General features: G+C 40.6%; 1 protein-coding gene across 19 annotated transcripts in view; it reads right to left on the reverse strand.

Annotated features, from left to right (window-relative positions):
• Positions 1 to 1,888: 1,888 nt before the first annotated feature.
• The window catches only part of C2CD5 (C2 calcium dependent domain containing 5), an 88,614-nt gene continuing 69,814 nt past the window's right edge, over positions 1,889 to 20,688 (reverse strand). For 16 of the 19 annotated variants that reach the window (XM_033161818.1, XM_033161817.1, XM_033161816.1 and 13 more), the window contains 9 exons: positions 19,421 to 19,519; positions 18,427 to 18,516; positions 16,236 to 16,323; positions 15,183 to 15,269; positions 8,019 to 8,060; positions 6,124 to 6,225; positions 5,012 to 5,199; positions 4,212 to 4,358; positions 1,889 to 3,360 (listed from right to left, as the gene is read on the reverse strand). In XM_033161818.1, the coding sequence (XP_033017709.1) occupies positions 3,217 to 3,360; positions 4,212 to 4,358; positions 5,012 to 5,199; positions 6,124 to 6,225; positions 8,019 to 8,060; positions 15,183 to 15,269; positions 16,236 to 16,323; positions 18,427 to 18,516; positions 19,421 to 19,519 (987 nt within the window). In that variant the 3' untranslated portion in view covers positions 1,889 to 3,216. The remainder of the gene's footprint in view (positions 3,361 to 4,211; positions 4,359 to 5,011; positions 5,200 to 6,123; positions 6,226 to 8,018; positions 8,061 to 15,182; positions 15,270 to 16,235; positions 16,324 to 18,426; positions 18,517 to 19,420; positions 19,520 to 20,688) is intronic. The other 3 variants (XM_033161825.1, XM_033161830.1, XM_033161831.1) reach the window with 3 other exon arrangements.

Genomic DNA, 20,688 nt, shown 5'->3' on the forward strand with positions numbered 1-20,688 from the left:
TGAGAAATTGGGTGAACCTGGGTTGTACCATATAGTCTGAGCAAAGCCTACCCATTCCCCTCTCTGACCCGATATCTGACCACTTCGGCAGCCTACACGTGAAGTCCATCAGGTTTGGAAAGCCGTCTTCCACAAAGTGATGATCTTGCATGTTTAAAAGCTGCTTCCAGTAAATGTGAGAACGATTTATTTCTTTGCTTGCTTTAGCAGATGCAAGTGTGTCCCACTGGGATCCTAAGGGAAGGAGTAGCATGTTCAGTGAGGTTTTAAATCAAGTTGTGCATTCAAGAAGGGATTTTCATCACCATTTCAAAAAACAGCTGTTCTGAAAAACCAATACAACCATAACTAAAAGATTAAATGATTGTGAAGACTCAGCCTTACTCCTGCCTTTCTCCCCTACATCTTCTATTGTTTCCATCTTATCTATTTTTTTTTAAAGATTTTGTAAGCCCTTTGGGCTAGAGACCTGTTCTTTGTAAAGCGTCATGTGCAGCATTATAAATACTTATATACTGCTGCTACTCTTCCTGCTGCAATTGTTCCAAAACACAGAGGCTTCAGAATTCATTTCTTGGCCCAATTCAAGGTGCTCATGTTTCAGTTTGAAGCCCTGAATGGCTTAGGCCCCAAATACCTAAAATACTGCCTCTACAGCCCCACCTTCTTTTTGTGATTGTAAGTTGTTTTATTAAACTGCTTTTAACATTGTGCTTTCGTTGTTGCAACCAGGGTTCTTTCCTGGGACCTTAGGTAAAGGGTGGTATTAAAACAGCAGCAGCAGCAACAACAACAACAACTCTCTAGCAGCAGTTGTGCCTTTAGGCGTAAGAAATCTTTGACAAGCTTCAGAATCTCCTTTAAAAGGTGTGTTCTCTTAAAAGTTCACAACTGCATGCAACACTCTTATCGTCACTCTGCCTATCACAGTCCTCTCCCTCTCCCTCACACTGCTGTTAAAGGCTTGAAGAGAGAGCATGTATTTAGCTGAGACTCAAGGAAAACCACTGTCTTCAGAAGTTACAGGGTTATCCAATAGCTGCTTTGCACTAGTGAAAAGCAATTTCCCCCTACACTTGGGGAATGGGACACCTTTATCAGATAAAGGGCCACATTCCCTTCTGGACATCCCTCGCTGCGAAAAGCCAAGTTACAGGGAACCAGGCAGAGGGCCTTCTCGGTAGTGGCACCCGCCCTGTGGAACACCCTCCCACCAGATATCAAAGAGAAAAACAACTACCAGACTTTTAGGAGACATCTGAAAGCAGTCCTGTTTAGGGAAGCTTTTAATGTTTAATAGATTATTGTATTTTAACATTCTGTTGGAAGCCGCCCAGAGTGGCTGGGGAAACCCAGCCAGAGGGGGGGGGTATAAATAATAAATTATTATTAATTATTATTATTATTATAACACCGATTTTTAGGAGTTAGAAATGAATTAAGACAAAAGAATCAATAAAACTGCCTCTGTGTCAGCTTTCAAGAAGTCACCAACTCCATCTAGTATGCCAGTTGAGACCCTACTTGCTGGACGTCACTCTCAGAACTTTGAGGGCCCCCCCCCCATTTAAATTTTCTGTTAGTGCACTCGTTAGTTACCTTCTACAACCTGTGAGAATCTAGCAGTCAGTATGTCCTCAAAGCAGCTCCAAGGATGGTGTTCCAAAATTGCTTCTAGCTATTTCTACAACAAAGCCAATAGAGACTAAGAGATGTGGTTATAGACCCATTGTAATTAAGGGGCCTAAATTCATTAATTTCAGTGGGTATTCTCTGAGCATGACTAATGCAAAATATACAACTGATATAACCCACCCAAAAAATCGCTGCATGCTTACCTCCTCACCACCTCTCCCAAATAGCAAATCAGGATTATCTTTTTTTTTTAAGAAAGAAGCTTTATTATGCAAATAGGAATGTGATTTTCAATCATTCTCATTTACAATGGAATCTCTGAATTGGACAAATAATAGATAATTTCTGTACCTAGATCTAGCAAAATGTCATCTATTTACATTCAAGTTTACATCTTTTCTTCAAGTTCCACACTGGAGGCCATCGAAAACACTTCAGCTGGGCTCCTATATGGCCATGAGTGAGGGAAGAAGTGCATCCACAGGTTTTCAAAGTTTTTCCTACAGCTACTCTCCAGCTGAAGAGGCAAGCCAGTTTTAATCAAAGTGGCATGCCTGTTCAACCAAGCGACTGCTGCCACAGAAACTTTCAAAACATATTTCATGCTTCAGCATGCATTTATCTCCCCTATCCACGCATGCAAGTGTCTAGGATTGCATCTGTTAATAGCAGTTTCTCAGATCTGTGGACTATTATATTCTATCAAATCCCTCTGGGTGTGTCTAATCCTCTGTTAACTGCAACAATCCTCATCTTCCTAGGTACCATATTTAACAGCATCTGTGAGTGGTGGCCTTCCTAGAATACTCCTCTTTCTCCAAGTTTCCTGGTATTTGCAACCTGTGAAATCCAAAGCCCTGATTTCCTCTTCAGACGCAGCTGGGATTTCACAGACTTCAGATAGCAGATTTTCATCTACCGCTATTGTTCCAATAACATAAAATGTCAATAGTTATCTGAACCAGTTATTTTATCATAATTCTATTTAACAATCTAAAATAAAAAATGTACAATAGAAAAATATTCAATAGCTCACAAACATGAAAAAACGTATTTTAACATGCAGCTACATCCAGTTTGTCCAGTTCATGTTGGCGATGATTGTCACTTGTTCCAAAAGCTATGTTTACTTTGCATGTTGTGTATTTGGCAGTGTTGTTGGAACCATCTTTTCCTTTCTCAAAACACATGGAAAGATTTGAATTTCTCAGCTATATTCCAGTTGTAATATAAATCCCCTCTTCCCCTCTCTGAGAATTAGCAACATTTGTTTCTGATAGTTTCCAAGTAAGATTTTGTTGTTGTTGTTGTTCTGGCCCTATAATATACAGGGCGATAGCCTGATAACATCAGTTCTGATGAACACCTGCTATTTTCAGTTCTTCCTTTAGACAGATGTTCTTTTGCGTGCACAGGGGCTCTTACGAAATCTGACGGTCAGTACTTATGATTGCCTCAAAACGGAGCAGTCCTTAATATAAGGAGTGTAATATAAGGAGTGTTGCTGATTGAAAAACAAACAAATCAAAGCCATGGCATCTGCCACTTTGAAGATAATCTTGAGGTATAATTAAAGCCATTTCACTTCTTCATGTTGTAACTTACGGCATCTTTTGAACTGGTAGGTTGAGAGCCGTTTGTGGAGAGCTGGTTTGCTACCCCTTCCAAGTCCGATTCACGTATAAAGATTACTGCATCTCCGCTGACATTTATTAGGCACTGTGCCTGCAAAGACAGAAAGCGGGCATCCAGTTATACATCTTGTGGATTTTAAACAGAAGCTTGTTGTTTACACAGAACTTTAAAATGGGCAAAGAAGTTCCTGCTACTGGACAAGGTCTTTGTACCTCTCTGCTGCCAGAAGCAGCCAAGTGCTGACTAAAAGTTTACAGATGAGCAGCTGAAGCAACGCTAGCAGAGAAGGAGCTTTCTGCAGATGGTTATAGCAGAGGCCAAAACTAGTAGTACTAGACATTCAGAGGCTTCTAATCACACAGATGGTTTCTGTGTGAAATGGCCTAAGTAATTTCCCCCCTCCACCTACACCAGCTAATTTTGTGAATATAGGACCCTCCCTAACAGCCCCAACAAATAAACATTTGTTTTTCTCCAAGCTACGGATGCTCAGCCTTTTCAGCTTCACTTTTCACGTGTTTCCCTTTCAATTTCTTTGAAAGCTGACACAGCAGAAAGCTACAAATCGACAATTTGCCAACGTCCTTTTTGGAATGGTACACGTTGTGCAAAAGGCCTTTGTAGTCTAATGGCTCCATTTTAAGGCTTAGGGGCCATCACAAACCTTTTAGAGAAGGGGTGGGGGACTCTTTTGGACTCATGAGCCAGACTGTCATCTGCCCCCACTCCCGAGGGCCAACTTTTGACAGGTGAGTGGGATAACCCACCTGTCAATCACTTAACATGATATGATTAACAGGTAGGTTGTTTTCTTAGCAGGAGTTCTTGACTAATTAGGAGAACCTTGCCTGGATGCCAGTACGTTGCAAATGCTGTCAGGCTTCTCCAGTCCCTCACCGTTTATATGCAGACATACAGAGTTCTCTTCAAGCACCATTTACCTGATTTTTGTTTGGATTCTCCATGAACACGCACTGTTTCATGATGTAAGAGACAACGGCATTTCCCCCGAGAGCTGCCACATGAGCCCTTACCATTGCAAAGACCTCAGCAATGAATGCATGCAGAAAACCGCTTACACCGCCCTCCTATAAAAATACACCAACACACATTTTAGTGGAAAGGCACTAGTAAAACCATCCACAGCACTTACTGTTCTTTAGTTTCAAATTTATTCTAAACAAGTGAAAACTAATCAGCAGTTGTTCCAAAAGAGTTGTGTCATTTTTCTTACAAACAGTCCTCTATAGCATCATTCAGAGTTAACACATACTTTGAGAACTACTACTTCAAACTTCCAAGTAAACAGTCTGATTTATCAGCAAAAAAGCAATTAAAAACCACAAATAGCATTCAAAACCATACAAGGAACAGATGGACTGTGTGACAATTTGCTTAGGCTCCCAAAACGTTTGCTGTTATTGTTGCCTTATAATAGCATATCTGCATATTTTTTCAAATTATCTAGCAGAGCTATACTGTGGATCTTTTCTGCAAACACACAATCAAGGGCTGGGTTAATCTGCTAAAAAGAGCACAAAATTCAGCTGTGCATTGGATTGTACTTATAGTGAAGGTATATGAAGATATGATAATCTGGAATGATTCCTGCTCAAGCAAGACTTATGCCCTTTATTTTTCTGTTAATTCTGAATTGCTGCATCTCTTGCACCCAGCATAACTAAAACCCAAGATCAGCCATGTTAGCCATGAGAGAAATGTGAACTCCAGCGCAGCTTACCTCACGCAAAGAAGTGGTTTCTCGTATAAAAAACATGTTGATTATTCCAAGGTATTTGGTTATTTTTGCCCCAGCGATGAAAGAAAGAGGTGTCATCTTAACAACTGGCACAGTGGAACTCATGCCGGATGAGCCAGAACGGCGGGATTGTCCTTCTGTCAATGGACTTGGCTTGTCGAATGAAATGGCTACAAATGGCAGAAGGAAGGAAGGAAAGAAGGAAGACAGACAGAGAATAACTACTCAGTATATGGACAGTTGCATTGGTAGCTCCAACAGATTAAGCCTTCTTCATGGTTTCCACATAGCCTGGTGACAACATTCAGCTGCCCGTGATGCTCAGCCATAGAAAAGAAATAACCATGCAGCACATGCAAACAAGAGACATAAAGCTTGAATGGGATTTAATTTTGGAAGAAGAGTAGCATTCCTGCAAAAGAAAACACTGAGGCCAGCAGCTGCACATACAAATGATCAGTTATAAAGTGAAGACACAGGAAGTGCGGAGGGAGGGTGGGAGTGGTTGGGAAAAGTATCACAATTTGGTAAAAATTTCTGCTAGAGGGAACGACAAAAACTCTACAGGAAAGAGTGTGAAAGTTGACACGTTTCTCCAGTCCAACATTTTTCAAATTTTGGACAAATTCTTCATTGCGGTCAGCTTCCAGGTAAATCTTCATCTTGAGTAACTAAAGCAAAAGTCATACCTGCAGCCATTGAACTACTTAAACAAAAATTAAAAACTCACCACTTTGTAATTCAGTGATTGCTGCCACAAATATCATGCAGGTGATCCTTGCATAGTCTGAAGAATTTCACTGATGTATACATACACTTTCTGCCACACTGTATGTATACCTTTTAGCTGTACAATTCACAAGCCTATTTATCACCTATATATTTACTGGCAATTTGCTTTTGGAGCACAGAACAATGAGCTCCAAAATCAACCTGGCATTAATGTTTTCAAAACAGACGCTGTGTGTCTGCAGCTTTCACACTCGGACACTGATTTTGCAATGCCACTACTGGGTAGGAAGCTCCACCCTTTGCCACTGAGAGATCAGAACTACGCTTCCAATGATCAGAATGTGGTAGAAATGACCGCCTACTTGTCTTAATTGATCCACGCCTTATGGTCTGAGCTTTCAGTTTAATGAATTCTATCCAGCTGTTGCATCTGTCTGCAAAGGAACTGTAATCAACTGATGTTGCTGGAAACACAGACAGAAAAACAAAAGGAAAAACAAAGGAAAAAAATATGGGTGATGCCCCTTTGCCCATTGCAGTGCTCCTTCTGATGAATCAATTATCTGCATCCAAGAATAAGTGGTTTTCCAAGAAAACACAGTGCTTGCCTCTGCTTGGACATTACTGGTAGGACATGATTCACCTATGTAGTATGAACATCTGGAAACATCATCCCTATGAAAATGCATACATATCTTGTTTTATCCATTTCTGCAGCAGTGAATTCAAAAGAGTACCTGCTGCTACAAGACTGCCTTGCAGTTTTCTGTAAGAGTGTTTTCAGAGTGCTTGACGGTGCTTCAAGAGACGCCCTTTTGGCAACTCTGATGATTCTGTGAATTATGTCCAACATTTCTGAAAGTTACAGTGCTTGGGATCACTGTGAAGGCTTCTACAAGGCAGCACAAATTGAGCCTTCTGCTGTAAGACGATCAGCAGCAAGATACTGCACAAGTACCTTCCACTCCCCAGATACACCAATTTCAGGCACTGGTCCAGATCAGACACTAGACAGGTCCCACACAAACTGCCTATGGGAGTCTGCAGGGCCACCAGCAGGGACTGCAAGGAAGCAGAGATCACATGAACAGATTCACACAGTTGCCGCAATTTGCAAGAACGAATTGATCTGGAGGATCACTGTGACTGTACAAATCATGGCACCAGTGTACACGGTCCCCACATGCTGTTTCATATACCTCTCTCTTCAATGTGATCCCTGCTGGGTGAGAGCTTGCTGGCTGCAGTTTGAATGGGGTCTGCTGACTGTCTGAACCAGTGTGAAGTGCTCAGTGTTGTGATATGTTTAGTTAACGAATACATCATGAAATGATCTGTACTGGACAGATGTAAGTGGTGTGAAATACCCAGGTAACCTGATGTTGTGAATTCAGGTGCAAACAGTAGTCAAATGGGATAGAGTCATTCAGCTCTGAGCACACATAGTCAAAATATCCTTTATATTTAAAAATAATAAACAAAATAACTGGCACAGGGCTGCATGAATGAGGGAACTCCCATTATAGTTATAATACCATTAGGCTATCACACCCCACCCTTGACAGTATCCATACCAGACAAATCTTTTAAACAAATAAATGAAAAGTATTTGCACCCTTTTGGCAACAACTTTGATGTTTTGAACCCAACACCTATCAAAAGTTCAGTAATTGTTTTCAGCTGTGCTGAGCTTTAATTTAAAAATCACAGAATACCTCCTGATAAGCAGAGAATAAAGATAAAATGTGCTGTTGAAACACCTCTTCCTTTTCAAGATAGTTACCCTTGCAGTGAAAATTGAAGGTTTGGTGTCCCATCCCCGCCCCCCGCCCCCGAGATTACTGAGTATTCCTAGGCAGGCACCAAGACTGATATCAAGAATTCCACAGCAGCATGCATTGTTTATGTATTAACTGATCTTTAGTTCCATCCCCTTCCAGTCCTCTGTAAAAAAGCAACAACTGAGGAATTCAATATAATATTGAAGCAAGATGAAGAACCAGTTATTATGAAAATTGTTCTGGAAGACAAAGCGACAATAAAAGACTACCCGTCACTTCTAATTCTACCTATCCCTGATGTGTATAAAAATACTTTGATGAGCATATTCAGATATCAATAAGCCACATCAGAGCATGCTTTCCAAGGCAACTGGTACATACTTCCTGAATGCTTGAAGCCACATCCCAAGTGTACCCCCAACAGAGCCAGGAATGCATCCCCTGTTCTGGCTTATAGCTAAATCAAGGAAACTCACCTCTTTGGACAGCTGTGTGGGAACTTGCATTCTCCAGGTCCTCTAATAAGACAAAATGAATTCCACTGATATGACATAAGAAACATTAACTATATTCATACAGATTTTTATTTCATGCCAATTTTTAAGTGAGTAATCTGCCAGAGAAATCCCTATGTTGTGTTTTCTGGTTTTATTTCACACAACATTAACTTTGCACAACCTATTGTTCACAACAGAATACAGTAAACTTTGTACTACATTCAAGAGGGATTGATTTTTCTTGGCAAAGTGTCTTTGGATATCACCTTAAAATGATTCTCTTCTAGTTCTATGGCCTTCCATACTTAGAAGGCTCTCTGTTTAAAAATAGCAAGGGATTGCAAATCTGAACAACTACTAAAAAGAGAAGCATGTAGTCTACGAAGCTACTACATTTACTGCCTACGCTCCATAGCACCTAAATGTATAGAATGGCTATGCAAGAATAAGGGTTAATGCTTAACCTAACATGGAGGATTAACATTGATGGAATAGGCAGCTAAACTTGAAAAAGCAGAGGGAGAAAGGATTGATAATCACAGAATAGAAACAGAAGAAACGATAGAATGATGCACTTAATGCATGTAGGTTATAAAAGCAGAGACTAAGTTCTAAAAATCTTGGAAAGAACAAAGTCTAAATATTTGACTTAGCCATTTTGCTCCTCTGCAGAAGCCAAGACTGAGCCCAACAGAAGAAAGAAAGAAAGAAAGAAAGAAAGAAAGAAAGAAAGAAAGAAAGAAAAGGAAGGGAAAATCTTTGCAAGTACAGTATGTAAAATTGACCCCACTAATTTGTGGGGGAAATTTAACAGCTAGTACAAGTTTGTGACAGAGATTAAATTTATAAGGTGTGTAACCTTTTAAAAATTGTACATGATAAATATAAAAATTTGTGGGACAGTTTCTCTCACAAATTTTTTGGCAGCAAAAGATCGCAAGGAATGCTTTTTCCCTCTCAGAACTTAAAGCAGAAGCTGAGCATGCAGAACTCTCCTCTTTCTAAGTATCCCAAATGTTGGGAGCCAAATTACTTCTGTGAACTCTACCATAAGTGCATGGTATAATTACAGAACTGAAGCTTTAATGTACAATCACAAATGCAAGGCTGCTGATAATCCCCAGACTTTTGTGAGCAGAATCTGGGATTCCTAAGAAACTATCTATTTCTTTATATCTATACTGTATCTGCCTTTCTTCATGGGGTAAGGGACTTTTATGTCCTGCACTGCTACCTAATGCTCCCCCTTCATAGCTTCTATGCTTCTCTTCTTCCTGTATGAATCTTCTTATTACTGAATCCTGACTCTGCTATAACGCTCCACTTTCCACTAAAACTGCCACTCCAAGCAGGGTGCACAATTCTAAGCCCTCATCACCACCATCATGGTTTCATACCCTGCAGTTTCATTGCATGGTTCAAATCTGCTGAACTGTTTCTTTCCTATGCATTTCCTCTTCTCTTTCAAACAGGATCTTTATTGTTCATTTCTATTTTGTCCTCAGTCAGGTCCCCCCCTGCCCTTTGATTGAGTCTTGTTTTTAGAAGCCTGGCATGGAGTGTACTCATTTTTAGCCAAGTAATTTATTACTCAAGCTCTTCTGTAAGAACTGCAGGCTAACAATAGAACAATAAAAGAGCCTATCTCAACTGTTTCTAGCAATGGAGGCATGTGCCCAGACTGGCATGTATCCAATTATCTTTTGTATTGTTATCATTTCTATACCACATTCTTTTTTCTTCTAAGTCCAACAGACCAAAAATTATTTGAATATCTTGTTCAAATGAAATAAATTCTAATCCAGGAAGCTTGTGTTTACCTTCATAATGTTTAAGAAAGCTCATCATAATTATTTTCAGATGATCTCTTATTTTCAGAACTTTTCACCAGAGTGCTGACATCTGTTAAGTTGGTCTATCAGTTCACAGGGCAACAAAATTGATAGGAATCCAAAAGGTGACTACATTTGAACTCCCTGGCTTAACCCATGATCTGCCACATATTCATCCCACACAAACTAACCCATAATTGTATAGACTACAGTGCCCTAGAAGCATGAAACAGGAATGACCAAGGTACACCAGGCTCAAGAAATAACTGAAATTTTGTCAATGGTCCTCAGGTAAGCATGCAAAGAAACTGAAAAATTGCCAAAGAACTATATGTTTGTAATAAAAGAACAATCAGCCGCAAGTCTGAACCTCACAAAACTTCTGGAACTTACTCACTGACATATCATATGTTGGCATCTGTTCTAGCATGAAAAAGCAACAAATTTCTCTTATCAGATTTCTAAACACTGTATAAAGACTGAAGACAGATGGCAAGTTTTGTTTTTGTGTGTTGCTGTTTGTTTGTTCTTTAGTGCCATGGTTGTCTCTGATCAAACAAGTTTTGCAGGTTTATGAACTGCTCTGGTTTACCATGGCTGACTGTGGGGAAAGCATACACATAGCACAGGCAACCATGGCTCTAATAAACTATTTCCAACACACACACGCACACCCAAATGAAAGTATGTTTCCAGCCCGACGGTCAGCCTTATTCTGCTCTCCAAGGTGCTGATTTTGCAAAGAGCACCATAAAAGCAAACCTCTCTACACACAAACGGAAACAACAACCCCCAGAACGAGGGCTTCATATAGGTTACAGACATTAAGCTACATGAATATTTCATCCGATTCATTTCATATGATTGTATACAGTTCTCTGAGAAACTTTTATATTCACTCTGAATAAAAAAATGCTCCCTAGTCATTATGTAAGCAGCATTTTAAAATATCTCTTTATATTTTATGTATATTATTGTCAATGGGTGCTGGCTATCTAACAAGCTTTTCCAGGTGTTCAAATACTGCTCTGCTAAAGAAAATCTGGTTTGATTACTATAGGATCAATGCAACACAATCTGTTACTACAGTTTAAATCAAGTGTCAGTGAACCAATTTTTGCCTGAGGGCCACATCCCCCCTTAGCCAACCACCTGGAGGGCTCAAACCACCAGTGGGTGCAGCTAAGCACCTAGTGGCAACCTCTCCCTATGTTCATTTATGGAGCATCAGCTGCCTTGAGGCTGTGGATCCCAACAAAGCCAGCCTCCCTCATCCCACGCTTTTCCCAACAGTAAAGGAAACAAAAGACATTAGAAACCACTGCTTTGAGCAGTTGCCAAAGGTAGGCAGGACATCACAAGCAGCAGAGACAAATGGTTTCCCAATCGCCTCTGATGCTTTCAAAGAGCTGCCCACCTTCTCCTTTGCCTATGCTGGAAGCAGCTGTTCCCAGAGGCAGTGCTCTGACTGTCACTTTTAGACAGTCATAGACAAGTTGGCAGGCTGGTGGATTGAATCTGACCTGTGGGCCACTGGTTACCTCACCACGGTTGAAGTAATTTCTACAAATCAATGTAAATCATGTCATTTCTTTATGGAAGAACATGGTTTAACTACACTATCTCACTAACTTAATCTGCACTTCTGTCAACCATAAAAAGGTTATGTTTCAGCCCAGGCTGGAGAATCTTAAGCCAGGAGAATAAATTTCCCCTATTTTGCATGTGTGCCCTTGACAATACTCTTATTAGTGCAGCTCTACACTAGCCCAGCACCATCAACATGGGTTATGTCAACTAAGGGCTCATTTTATCCACATGACAGCAGCAAAGCAAAGACTGACACTAAGGGAACTATAACCAATCCTTGCTGTCTGATGATTGTGCACATATGATGTATGTGCTTGCAAACACAAATTTGTCATATAAACACTTTGCATTTTTAAGGATACATTTAAAATTGTGTATGAAACAGTGCTAGGTGTGGGGCTTTGAAGGAAGCTAGGAAATACCCCAGGACAAAAATGTGATGGAGAGGGGCCATACTAAACACACACCAGGTGTTATTGGACTATAGAGTTCCTAGGCAGACATGCCTACTTAGCTAGTGTCAACAGACCACAGCAATACTTGCTGTGTGCATGCAACTCTAGAGAATAGTCATGTGTGTATCTGTGTGAAAAGTCAAGGTGAAGGAAGAATTTTCTGTTGTCCCAGTTTTTGCTTCCTGGGGTGGGTTCCCTCCCCCCCCCTTGTAATGTGCAACAATAAGAGTGCAACACTATGAATAAAGGAATGTCTGCACTTTTATGAAGGTGCATATGTGTTGCATGTGTACATATAAAGACTACATGCCTGCAGTTGTGAATCAATCTCACTTGCCAGATTAATTGGAGTGCAATGCTTCCTGCTTTCCGAAAAGTGGTAACAAATTCAGGCTGAAGCCTTCATGAACCCACAATGTACATAGTACAACTTCAACAGCATTACTCAGGTTAAGGTCTCTCTGTTTTGGAGATACAGGGCCTGTTCACATGCTACTTTTCACATGTGTAACAGAGCTTATGCATACTAGCCTTCTTCCCTGCATACTTTACTACATGCAGAACATGCTTATTTGTATGCAGAAGCTCCCTGATCCTTTTGTAATGATGCAAGTTTGTCTCAAAGCTGCTGGGAGAAAGCAGGGAGGGCAGCAGGCTGTTAGTCAAAACACAGGAAAAAAACAGGACCTAAGTATTATGGTAATGCAAAACAATATTCCAAGACCTTATGGAAGGCAGGCAGGCAATTGTCCAAGCTGTGTTTTCGTTATAGAAATTTAAAAAACAGAACCTGATCAGGCAGGAATTGTATTTGTAAGCTGAATATACCCCTTTAGCACCATTACATTAACACTGCACTCTGTGGGTGTTTAGTGAGAACGTAATAAATGTGTGGTTTGTTGATCCATTATTTTGCCTGAAGTGCAAATGAAATTAAGTTCTCGCAGGAGCTCAAGTAAATTATGAATCATAAATCAACTACAGATCTCTCCAAAAGAAAGAATTCCCTTTAGAGAATGGGAGGCATTGATACGAACCTTGATGGTCTCACATAAATGCTTTCTGCATTTCACAGACCATCCATGGTTAATGTTAAACACACTGTTTGCTGACAAGGGAGTAGACTACCCTCTACTGGCCAGCAGTTATTTTACAAATAGGGTCTGCTACTAATCTTTAAATAAGCTAACAACAGACAATGAAAGACATGGAATTCCAGAAGCTTCTGATTTGTAGAAAGAAGAGGAAGGCGGTTTGGTAAACAGAAACTCAGCAACAGGATAGATTTATCAAAGTATTTGCGTGGTGAATAGTGCGTTGCTACAGAAGCTTCCTCGAGACATTAACTGTGTAATTACTTCACTTGGTAATGACCTAGCATAATCTGTTAAAACTGACTTTAGGGAGAAAGAGTTTCCAGAGGATAGCCATATTAATCAGTTGCACAGGAGCATTGCTAGGTACTTAAAAGACTTGGGGCACAGGCTTATGACACAAATTTGCAATGTATGTACATGCAAATATAGGCTGACATTCCGGGGGGGGGGCAAGTTTACCTGTCAGGGCTTATTCTGAACTATGGTGCTTATATACATATTAAAATTAAAACAAGAGCCTCTGGGAAAATTAGGATGGTGGTTGGCTGTGGTCTCCTGGGCATTGCACTTTGGAATACTTTGGGCATCTTGTGGGTCTCTGGGACACTCCCTAATTACACTCCTGATGTTGTAGTAAAAACAAAATGAGTCTTGTTTCATAAAGCATAGTGACCATTCACAAGAGCAGAAATTGGTGATCACATATCCTATATATCCTGCATTAATTAACTGTGGTAGAACAGGAAACCATTTTTTCTAGTCAAGTCCAGATGGAGAAAATTATTTTGTTGCTTTATACCAAAAAAGTTATCAAAGCAAGCTACAACAATAAAATCCATAAACTAAAATTCATAACAAATACAGTACCGGTACTTAAAATATGTAACAGACTAAATGTTATTATCCACAATAATTAATAAGCAAAAATACATTTTCTTCACATAAAATTAACTGATTTAAGTTCTCATTCAGCACTTTCCTGCTGGAGCCTCCCTTTGAAGTTCATTTGTTGAACATACACCTTTCAACAGGATAGAACCTCATATCCAACAAAGTAGGTTCTTGCCACAAACACCTACACCATAATAAAACTGTTCATCTTTTAATGTATCACAAGACTCTTTGTTGATTTGAACTGCAATTCTATGCCCACTTACCTTGAAGTAAGCCCACTGAAATTACTGGGACTTGCTTCACAGCAGACATGTATAGCATTATACTTATTGACCTTACAGATGTGCTATGTTGACTTGAGTAGCAAAACACTTTCACAAGAGAGACGGCATTTCAAATTAGCTTTCCAATCAATGTAATGCTAATATCTCTTTTCTAGGTAGTTATCTGTTTAGACCTCATCAGTCTAATCCAAAATTAGGAATATTTATTCCAACGAGCATTACTCTGCACTTACTTATCCCAAATCACATACTTTGCCTCATCTCCCTAGTTTGGATTAATCATTTTGTGGCTCCCCACTGTGAAGTCTACAACCTCTGTATTATGATAAAGATTTAGGACAGGCTTCCCCAAACTCAGCCCTCCAGATGTTTTGAGACTACAATTCCCATCATCCCTGACCACTGGTCCTGCTAGCTAGGGATCATGGGAGTTGCAGGCCAAAAACATCTGGCCGAGTTTGAGGAAGCCTGATTTAGGATGAGGGTAGTGGAACATTTCCTTTCCTTTGGAAAATACCTGGCACGGCGCATTGTTAGTTATATATACCTCTCCAAGAGAAATAATCTATAATATTTACAATTCTTAAAATTCCAAAAAGACTTGATTCAGACTCAGCAAAACCCATCACTTCATTTTGTAGTTAGATGAACCACCTCATACTTTTCCGAAATGCAGCTGTCTCTAGACTAGAATGGCTGTTTGGCAGCAGCTCAAAGCAGCATCAGAAGAGCAGTAAAAGAAGCACAAGTTGTTCCTGTTCATTTGCTCCCTCTTCAGCAGCAGCCACCCTGTTTTTAAAAAGAGACTGCACAGCGGACATATTAAGAACATTTTGTTTCGCCCTCCTCACATATCCGGAGGATAAAGTCTTTTTGGCAGACGAAAAACTTACATTGGGTAGCAGGGCTACTTCTCAGGTTGACAAACAAAAAAAGGAGCAAGTGGATGGAACACAGGAAGATAAACATATGGCCTTTTTCTTTAACCAACCTTTTGCTGGCGAGAATTGCTGGGGAGCATGAGGATCAGAAGAAAGCTCCATGGTAAACTGTAGCTGTTCTTCATTGTCTGTAGAAGCTGGCAACAAAAGCAACAACAGAAGAAGAACGGCACAAAAACATTAATTTATTTCTTCTTCACAAAATCCATATACACCTACCTACACAAACAAAACAAAAAACCCACAGACTTGGTTGCATCGAATGAAGTTGTCCCTTTAGTGCAAGGACTTCTGCCTGCACAATGGGACTTCCTCTTCCTCTCTTCTGCTCCCCCAATCTATTCTGGATTTACTCTGGGGACAAAAAGAAGATTAACTGCTGCACAGTCAGAAGTCATTGTGCTAACAGGACAACTTCATTAACAATCCACTGTCCTTCTAATATAGTGGAAAGCAAAGAGATGTTCACTAATAACTACAGTTCACTTAACTGATTAAGTAGTACCAGCAGCTTCTTTCTAAATATGCCATGAAGACCTGTGCCCCTCTGGAAAAATCACCAGTTAAATTGAGAAATCACGCCGTAAGGTTACCCACAGGTATTGCTTCAGTTGATGTTAATTCTATTCCCCAGAGGCATGAACACAGGGCACTTTAATGCAGTTTACTCTCAGACTCACACCCTGTAAGCCACTGCACACACTACAATTAAATTAATCAATCTTAATCAAGGCATGGAATTAAATACATTAGAGTTTCAATCCACCCCCAGCATCTGCATGCATCATCACCATCCCAGTGTGTGTGTGTGAGCAGCATAAATGTATGATTGTTTCACCTGCTTGTGAAACATGCCACAGCCTGCAAGAAGTGGTTAAAAGCAAACATGAGAATGATAAAAGCTGCTTGAGTGTAATGCTTTTAAAGATGAAATATGTTGCAGCAACATGAGGAAAGGGTGTCTAGGCTGTAGTGCTGCACCCAATGACACCCACTTAGGCCCAATTAAATGAATGAACATCCTGAGATGACTGTGACAATGAACAATTATAGCACCCATAACAGGCAAGAGCTGACAGTTTTAAGTTCCTCAATGTGTTTACCTCTTTGTAATGTTTTTTCTGCAGGAGTTTTAGCTGCTTGCAAAGCTTGGTGTTTGTCAAATGTTATTGCAACTGCTGTAACAGTGACCTGCAATTGTAAATATAATGTTGTCAGGTTTTCATTCCTTAGACTTTATTTCAAAGTTTAAAATTAACCCCGTCTACGACTTTGGGGAGATATAGAGATACACATCGTGCAAACCTTCTCACTTTGCTTTTTAACTTAACCACGGCATTTTTCTTAACTGGTGGTTAATGGAAATCTTCGTTTGCTGATCTCAGCAGATGGCATGCTAGCGCTGCATGTGCTACAAGGGTGAAGGAGCCAACTGGGCTTGAAGAAGTGTTGGGAAGTGCACCCCCACTGGCCCTCACCGGGTGCCAGTCCAAGCTCATGTGGCCGCCTGGGGGACAGAGACTTGCCACGAACCAGAACTTTGTGTCTGTGGAGACCACACCAAGTATTTAAATACTGGACATGCCACACAGAGACACATTAGTGTTGGAGGTGACTTTCCTGCTCACCCTCCCTCTGCCGCATACTCTTGCTATGGGCACCAGCTGTCACTAGTTACCCTCCACATGTTTAGCATTTGAGGGGGATTTTTTGCCTTCCTCATCAGTCAGGGTGTTTTCTGGCTCACTCTCAAACCTGCTCACCCTTGCTATTGGATGAGGCCTTCCTGAAAATGGCCCACATCACAGTGAACCCCTGGTGCCAGGGGGCTCCTATGAGCATTCCACAGCTGGTGGGGATGGGGAGAGAAATATTAGGCAGCAGGCAGGCTGTCCAATTAAGTGATATTTGCCCTATGCCTTGCCAATCTTGAAACCTGTCTCTGTGTTGTTTTGCTGCTGGACTCTCATTTCAGGCGCAATGGGTGCAAGACAGGTTTGAAAGCAAAAAAATTTACGGAACATCATAACCTAATCACTATGGATTGGATCCAACCTAAGGTTGCAATTGACCTCGCCTTCTTTTTAGGGTTTGTGTGCACTGGACAGAGGTTTCCTCTACCAAGCCCTGCTAGTTTCCACCGATGGAGTGATGCCAGCGTCACTCCACTGGCAGGGAACTCTCTGTTCTGCCTGCGAAACATGCAAGTGGGCAGAAGTGCCACAGGCTGGATTGCCAGCAGCCTGCAGAAAGCCCCCAAATGGGGGAGGGGTTGTGGCAGCCTGGAATCTGCTAGATCCAAAACTAGCACCATGTGACAGCATCGGGTCTGATCACTGCACTAGCCCCATGTCTTCCACCCCCAAAATCAACAGAACCTGATGGCAGGTACGACTGTAATAGTCTGCATCCAACTCAATGATTTTCAATACAAACTATTCCATTGAGTGAGCCTATTTTGATAACTTGTAATTAGAAATAAAGATGTCTGGGACTGTGTAAAGGAAAAATGGTAGGCAAATAACTATCCAAGGCAATGGTACTTCTTATGGCTGATTTGAGATTTTATAAAACTTCTACTCTGCCTTCCTCACAAGCTGGCCCAGGGCAGCAAACCACAAAACAGCACATTTTTTTTAAAAAAAAACCAAACCAATTACAAGCATTAGAAGCATCTGAAAAACCTTTTAAAATAGCAAAACAGTTTGTCTGCAACAGTGTAATCATAGTAAGGTTTTGTTTCTGTCAGCATTCCTCACAACAACTTTGAAAGAAAGAAAGAAATTTAATTAAACATGATTTCACCACACTCTGGGGCATGCGAATAACTGGAAAGGTTAGAATGCAGTCAAACCTCTCATTTAAATACAGCAATTGCTAAAATAGGCTCACAGCATGGCCACACATATTTTAAAAGGAAATGGCAACAAGCATTGCAATTACATGGAACCACATGAACACTTCTGCGGAGAGACATTTAAATTATCAAAGTTATATAGTATGTCCAGGGCCTTGCAGAAAACAAGTCACACTCTTGAGAATGTGTGTCCTACAGACATCAACTGAGCAGTAAAAAGGAGCATTACAACTGTCATTCTCCAAAGTATCTTCATAAACTTTGTTTGCTAAGCAGGCCCAGCTTTTAAACTCAAAACTGTAAAACTAAATGGTTGCGAAGGAGCTTTCAACCTAATCTGTGTCTGACTTGACCAGCTTTACTTTTTCAAAGTCTGCTCCTGTCACAGATTAATGTGAAGAGCTTCAAGTACAAAAAGGTGAATGGATTGGGCTTACCTGAATTAATTCATCCTCTGGAAGAGCAACTGTAAAATTTACATGGCACAGACAGCAAGGAATCATAGATCGAAGTTTAAAATATAGGCTCTGTTGAACATAAGAAATTAGTATATATTAGGTTATCTAGTATGCTCTGAATTGGTGGAAGTCTGGGTTTCATTTCTTTGTAGCCCAATTCTAATTCCCTGCTTCAGCTACATCAGTGTGAGCAGATGCTGCCATCTACCTTTAAAGTGTGTGTGAGTCATTTTGAGTATGCTGTTTCTGGCATATTTGGACCCTTGCCTGTAGTGGTTTGCAAAGATATGTTGGAAATATTCATACATTTGGAGATATATATTGCAAATATGTATGGGGGGGGGCTCAGTTTCTTACAGTGGCATTAAAATGGCATTTAAGAACCATCTGATGACTCTGCTAATTACTGTATAGTTGCCAACGTTTGTCACTCCATACTGAATGTGTGGCTTTTGGTCAAACTCCAGAAATGCCCGTGCAATAAGTCTTCCATCTCTGCCACAAGTGTTGTGCTACTACTGGATTTGTATGTTGTCAGTGGTTTTCAGGAATGTAATTTTGGTGAAAAGCACCCTTCATGTTTTAAAGTAGAACAAGGAACACAGTCATAAATCCCTTCACCATGTCCACGGTTCCCAGAGATAGCTAATACTTACTCTGGTGTCTTAACAAGAAAATAGATGTAGACTTGCATTATCTTATGTGCCATTTAACATATGTATATGATTTCCTGAGACCTAAAATCGGAATGGACCAAGTAGCCATCTAGTACAACCCTTTGCTACAAGGCTGTGCCCATCCACTCACCAGCATTGTCCCATTCAGTATTAGCTTATGCAATCCACTCCAGAGTTTGCCACAAGCAGAAAAGTAGACACTGAGATGTGCCAGAAAAGTAATTCTAGGTACTATCAGCAAAAAAAAAAAATTAATAGCTCAAACACATACATAGTTCCAGCAGCCATTCATTTACCTTGAGCAGATTCTCACAGAGATCATTAAAGGTCTTGTTGAGTGTTTGGTTTGTTAGGGTAACATTATTAAGTCTGGAGACTCTCACTGATGTAAACATCTAAAGCAGAAACAACAAATTAAATGAGTTGCCGTTTAAATATAATTTTATTACAGACCATATAAGTAATTAAGATTGAGAGATGTGATGAAGTTTGTATATATTTATATAATGGAGGGGGCATGAATTTGTACCAGGGAAGTGAAAGATTAGGAACATAGTTTACAGTTTAACTTTTAGGTTTGGTTTCAAATATCTGTGAGCTGAATGTGCAGGGGGGTAGTGGAGAAACCCACTAGCATTTTCCCGCAAAAACTTCACATGGTGCTACAACAACACACAATCTTGATGAGTACTTCTGTGGAATAATAGTTCATTTGCTTGATGGTGTTAAAACTGTTCTCGATGGGATTACACTCATACCCACACCAGGTTCACAGCTTGAGGACACTCCTAGGTCTGTCACAACAGACACAAGTTACATCAGTGGCACATAATGTGTTTCACCAGCTTAGGCTGGTGTAGTAACTGAGACCTCTCCTAGATAGCCAGTCATCCATGCCCTGGTAATGCCCCAATTAGACTACTGTAACCTAGTAGATGAGCTGTTTGACAGTGGAATTTGCTGCCAAGGAGTGTGGTGGAGTCTCCTTCTTTGAAGGTCTTTAAGCAGAGGCTTGACAGCCATCTGTCAGGAATGCTTTGATGGTGTTTCCTGCTTGGCAAGGGGCTGGACTGGATGGCCCTTGTGGTCTCTTCCAACTCTATGATTCTAGGGTGGGGACATGTTGCACTTGCACACAGCTCAGAAACTAAAAACTGCACAGAACACAGTTGGTAGGGCAGTAACCGAGACTGGTCATTGGGAACAAAACCTCAGTAATATTGAATATTGGTTCCTGGTGCATTTCAGAGTGCAATTCAAATTGCTAGCACTTAGCTATAATGCCCTATACTGTTTGGGACCCAGGTAAATGGAACAGTAATTACTCCCTTAACAACTTGCCTGTGTACTAAAGTAATCTTATCAGCGCTCTTGTTTGAATGCTTCCACCTGAGGTGAAGTGGCTAGCAACCAAGGAGAAGATGGCACATTTAGATGTGGTGCCTGGGAGGCTTGCAGGGCGTGCAAACTATTTTAATTGGGGCACCAAATACTTTTCCTCCTCAAATTTTAAAAACAGCATTTCCTGCTTTGTGTGGCTTTTCCCCCACTGCAATTTATGTTT

The sequence above is a fragment of the Lacerta agilis genome, chromosome 10 (assembly GCF_009819535.1).
Source record: "Lacerta agilis isolate rLacAgi1 chromosome 10, rLacAgi1.pri, whole genome shotgun sequence".
In the NCBI taxonomy this organism is placed as follows: domain Eukaryota; kingdom Metazoa; phylum Chordata; class Lepidosauria; order Squamata; family Lacertidae; genus Lacerta; species Lacerta agilis.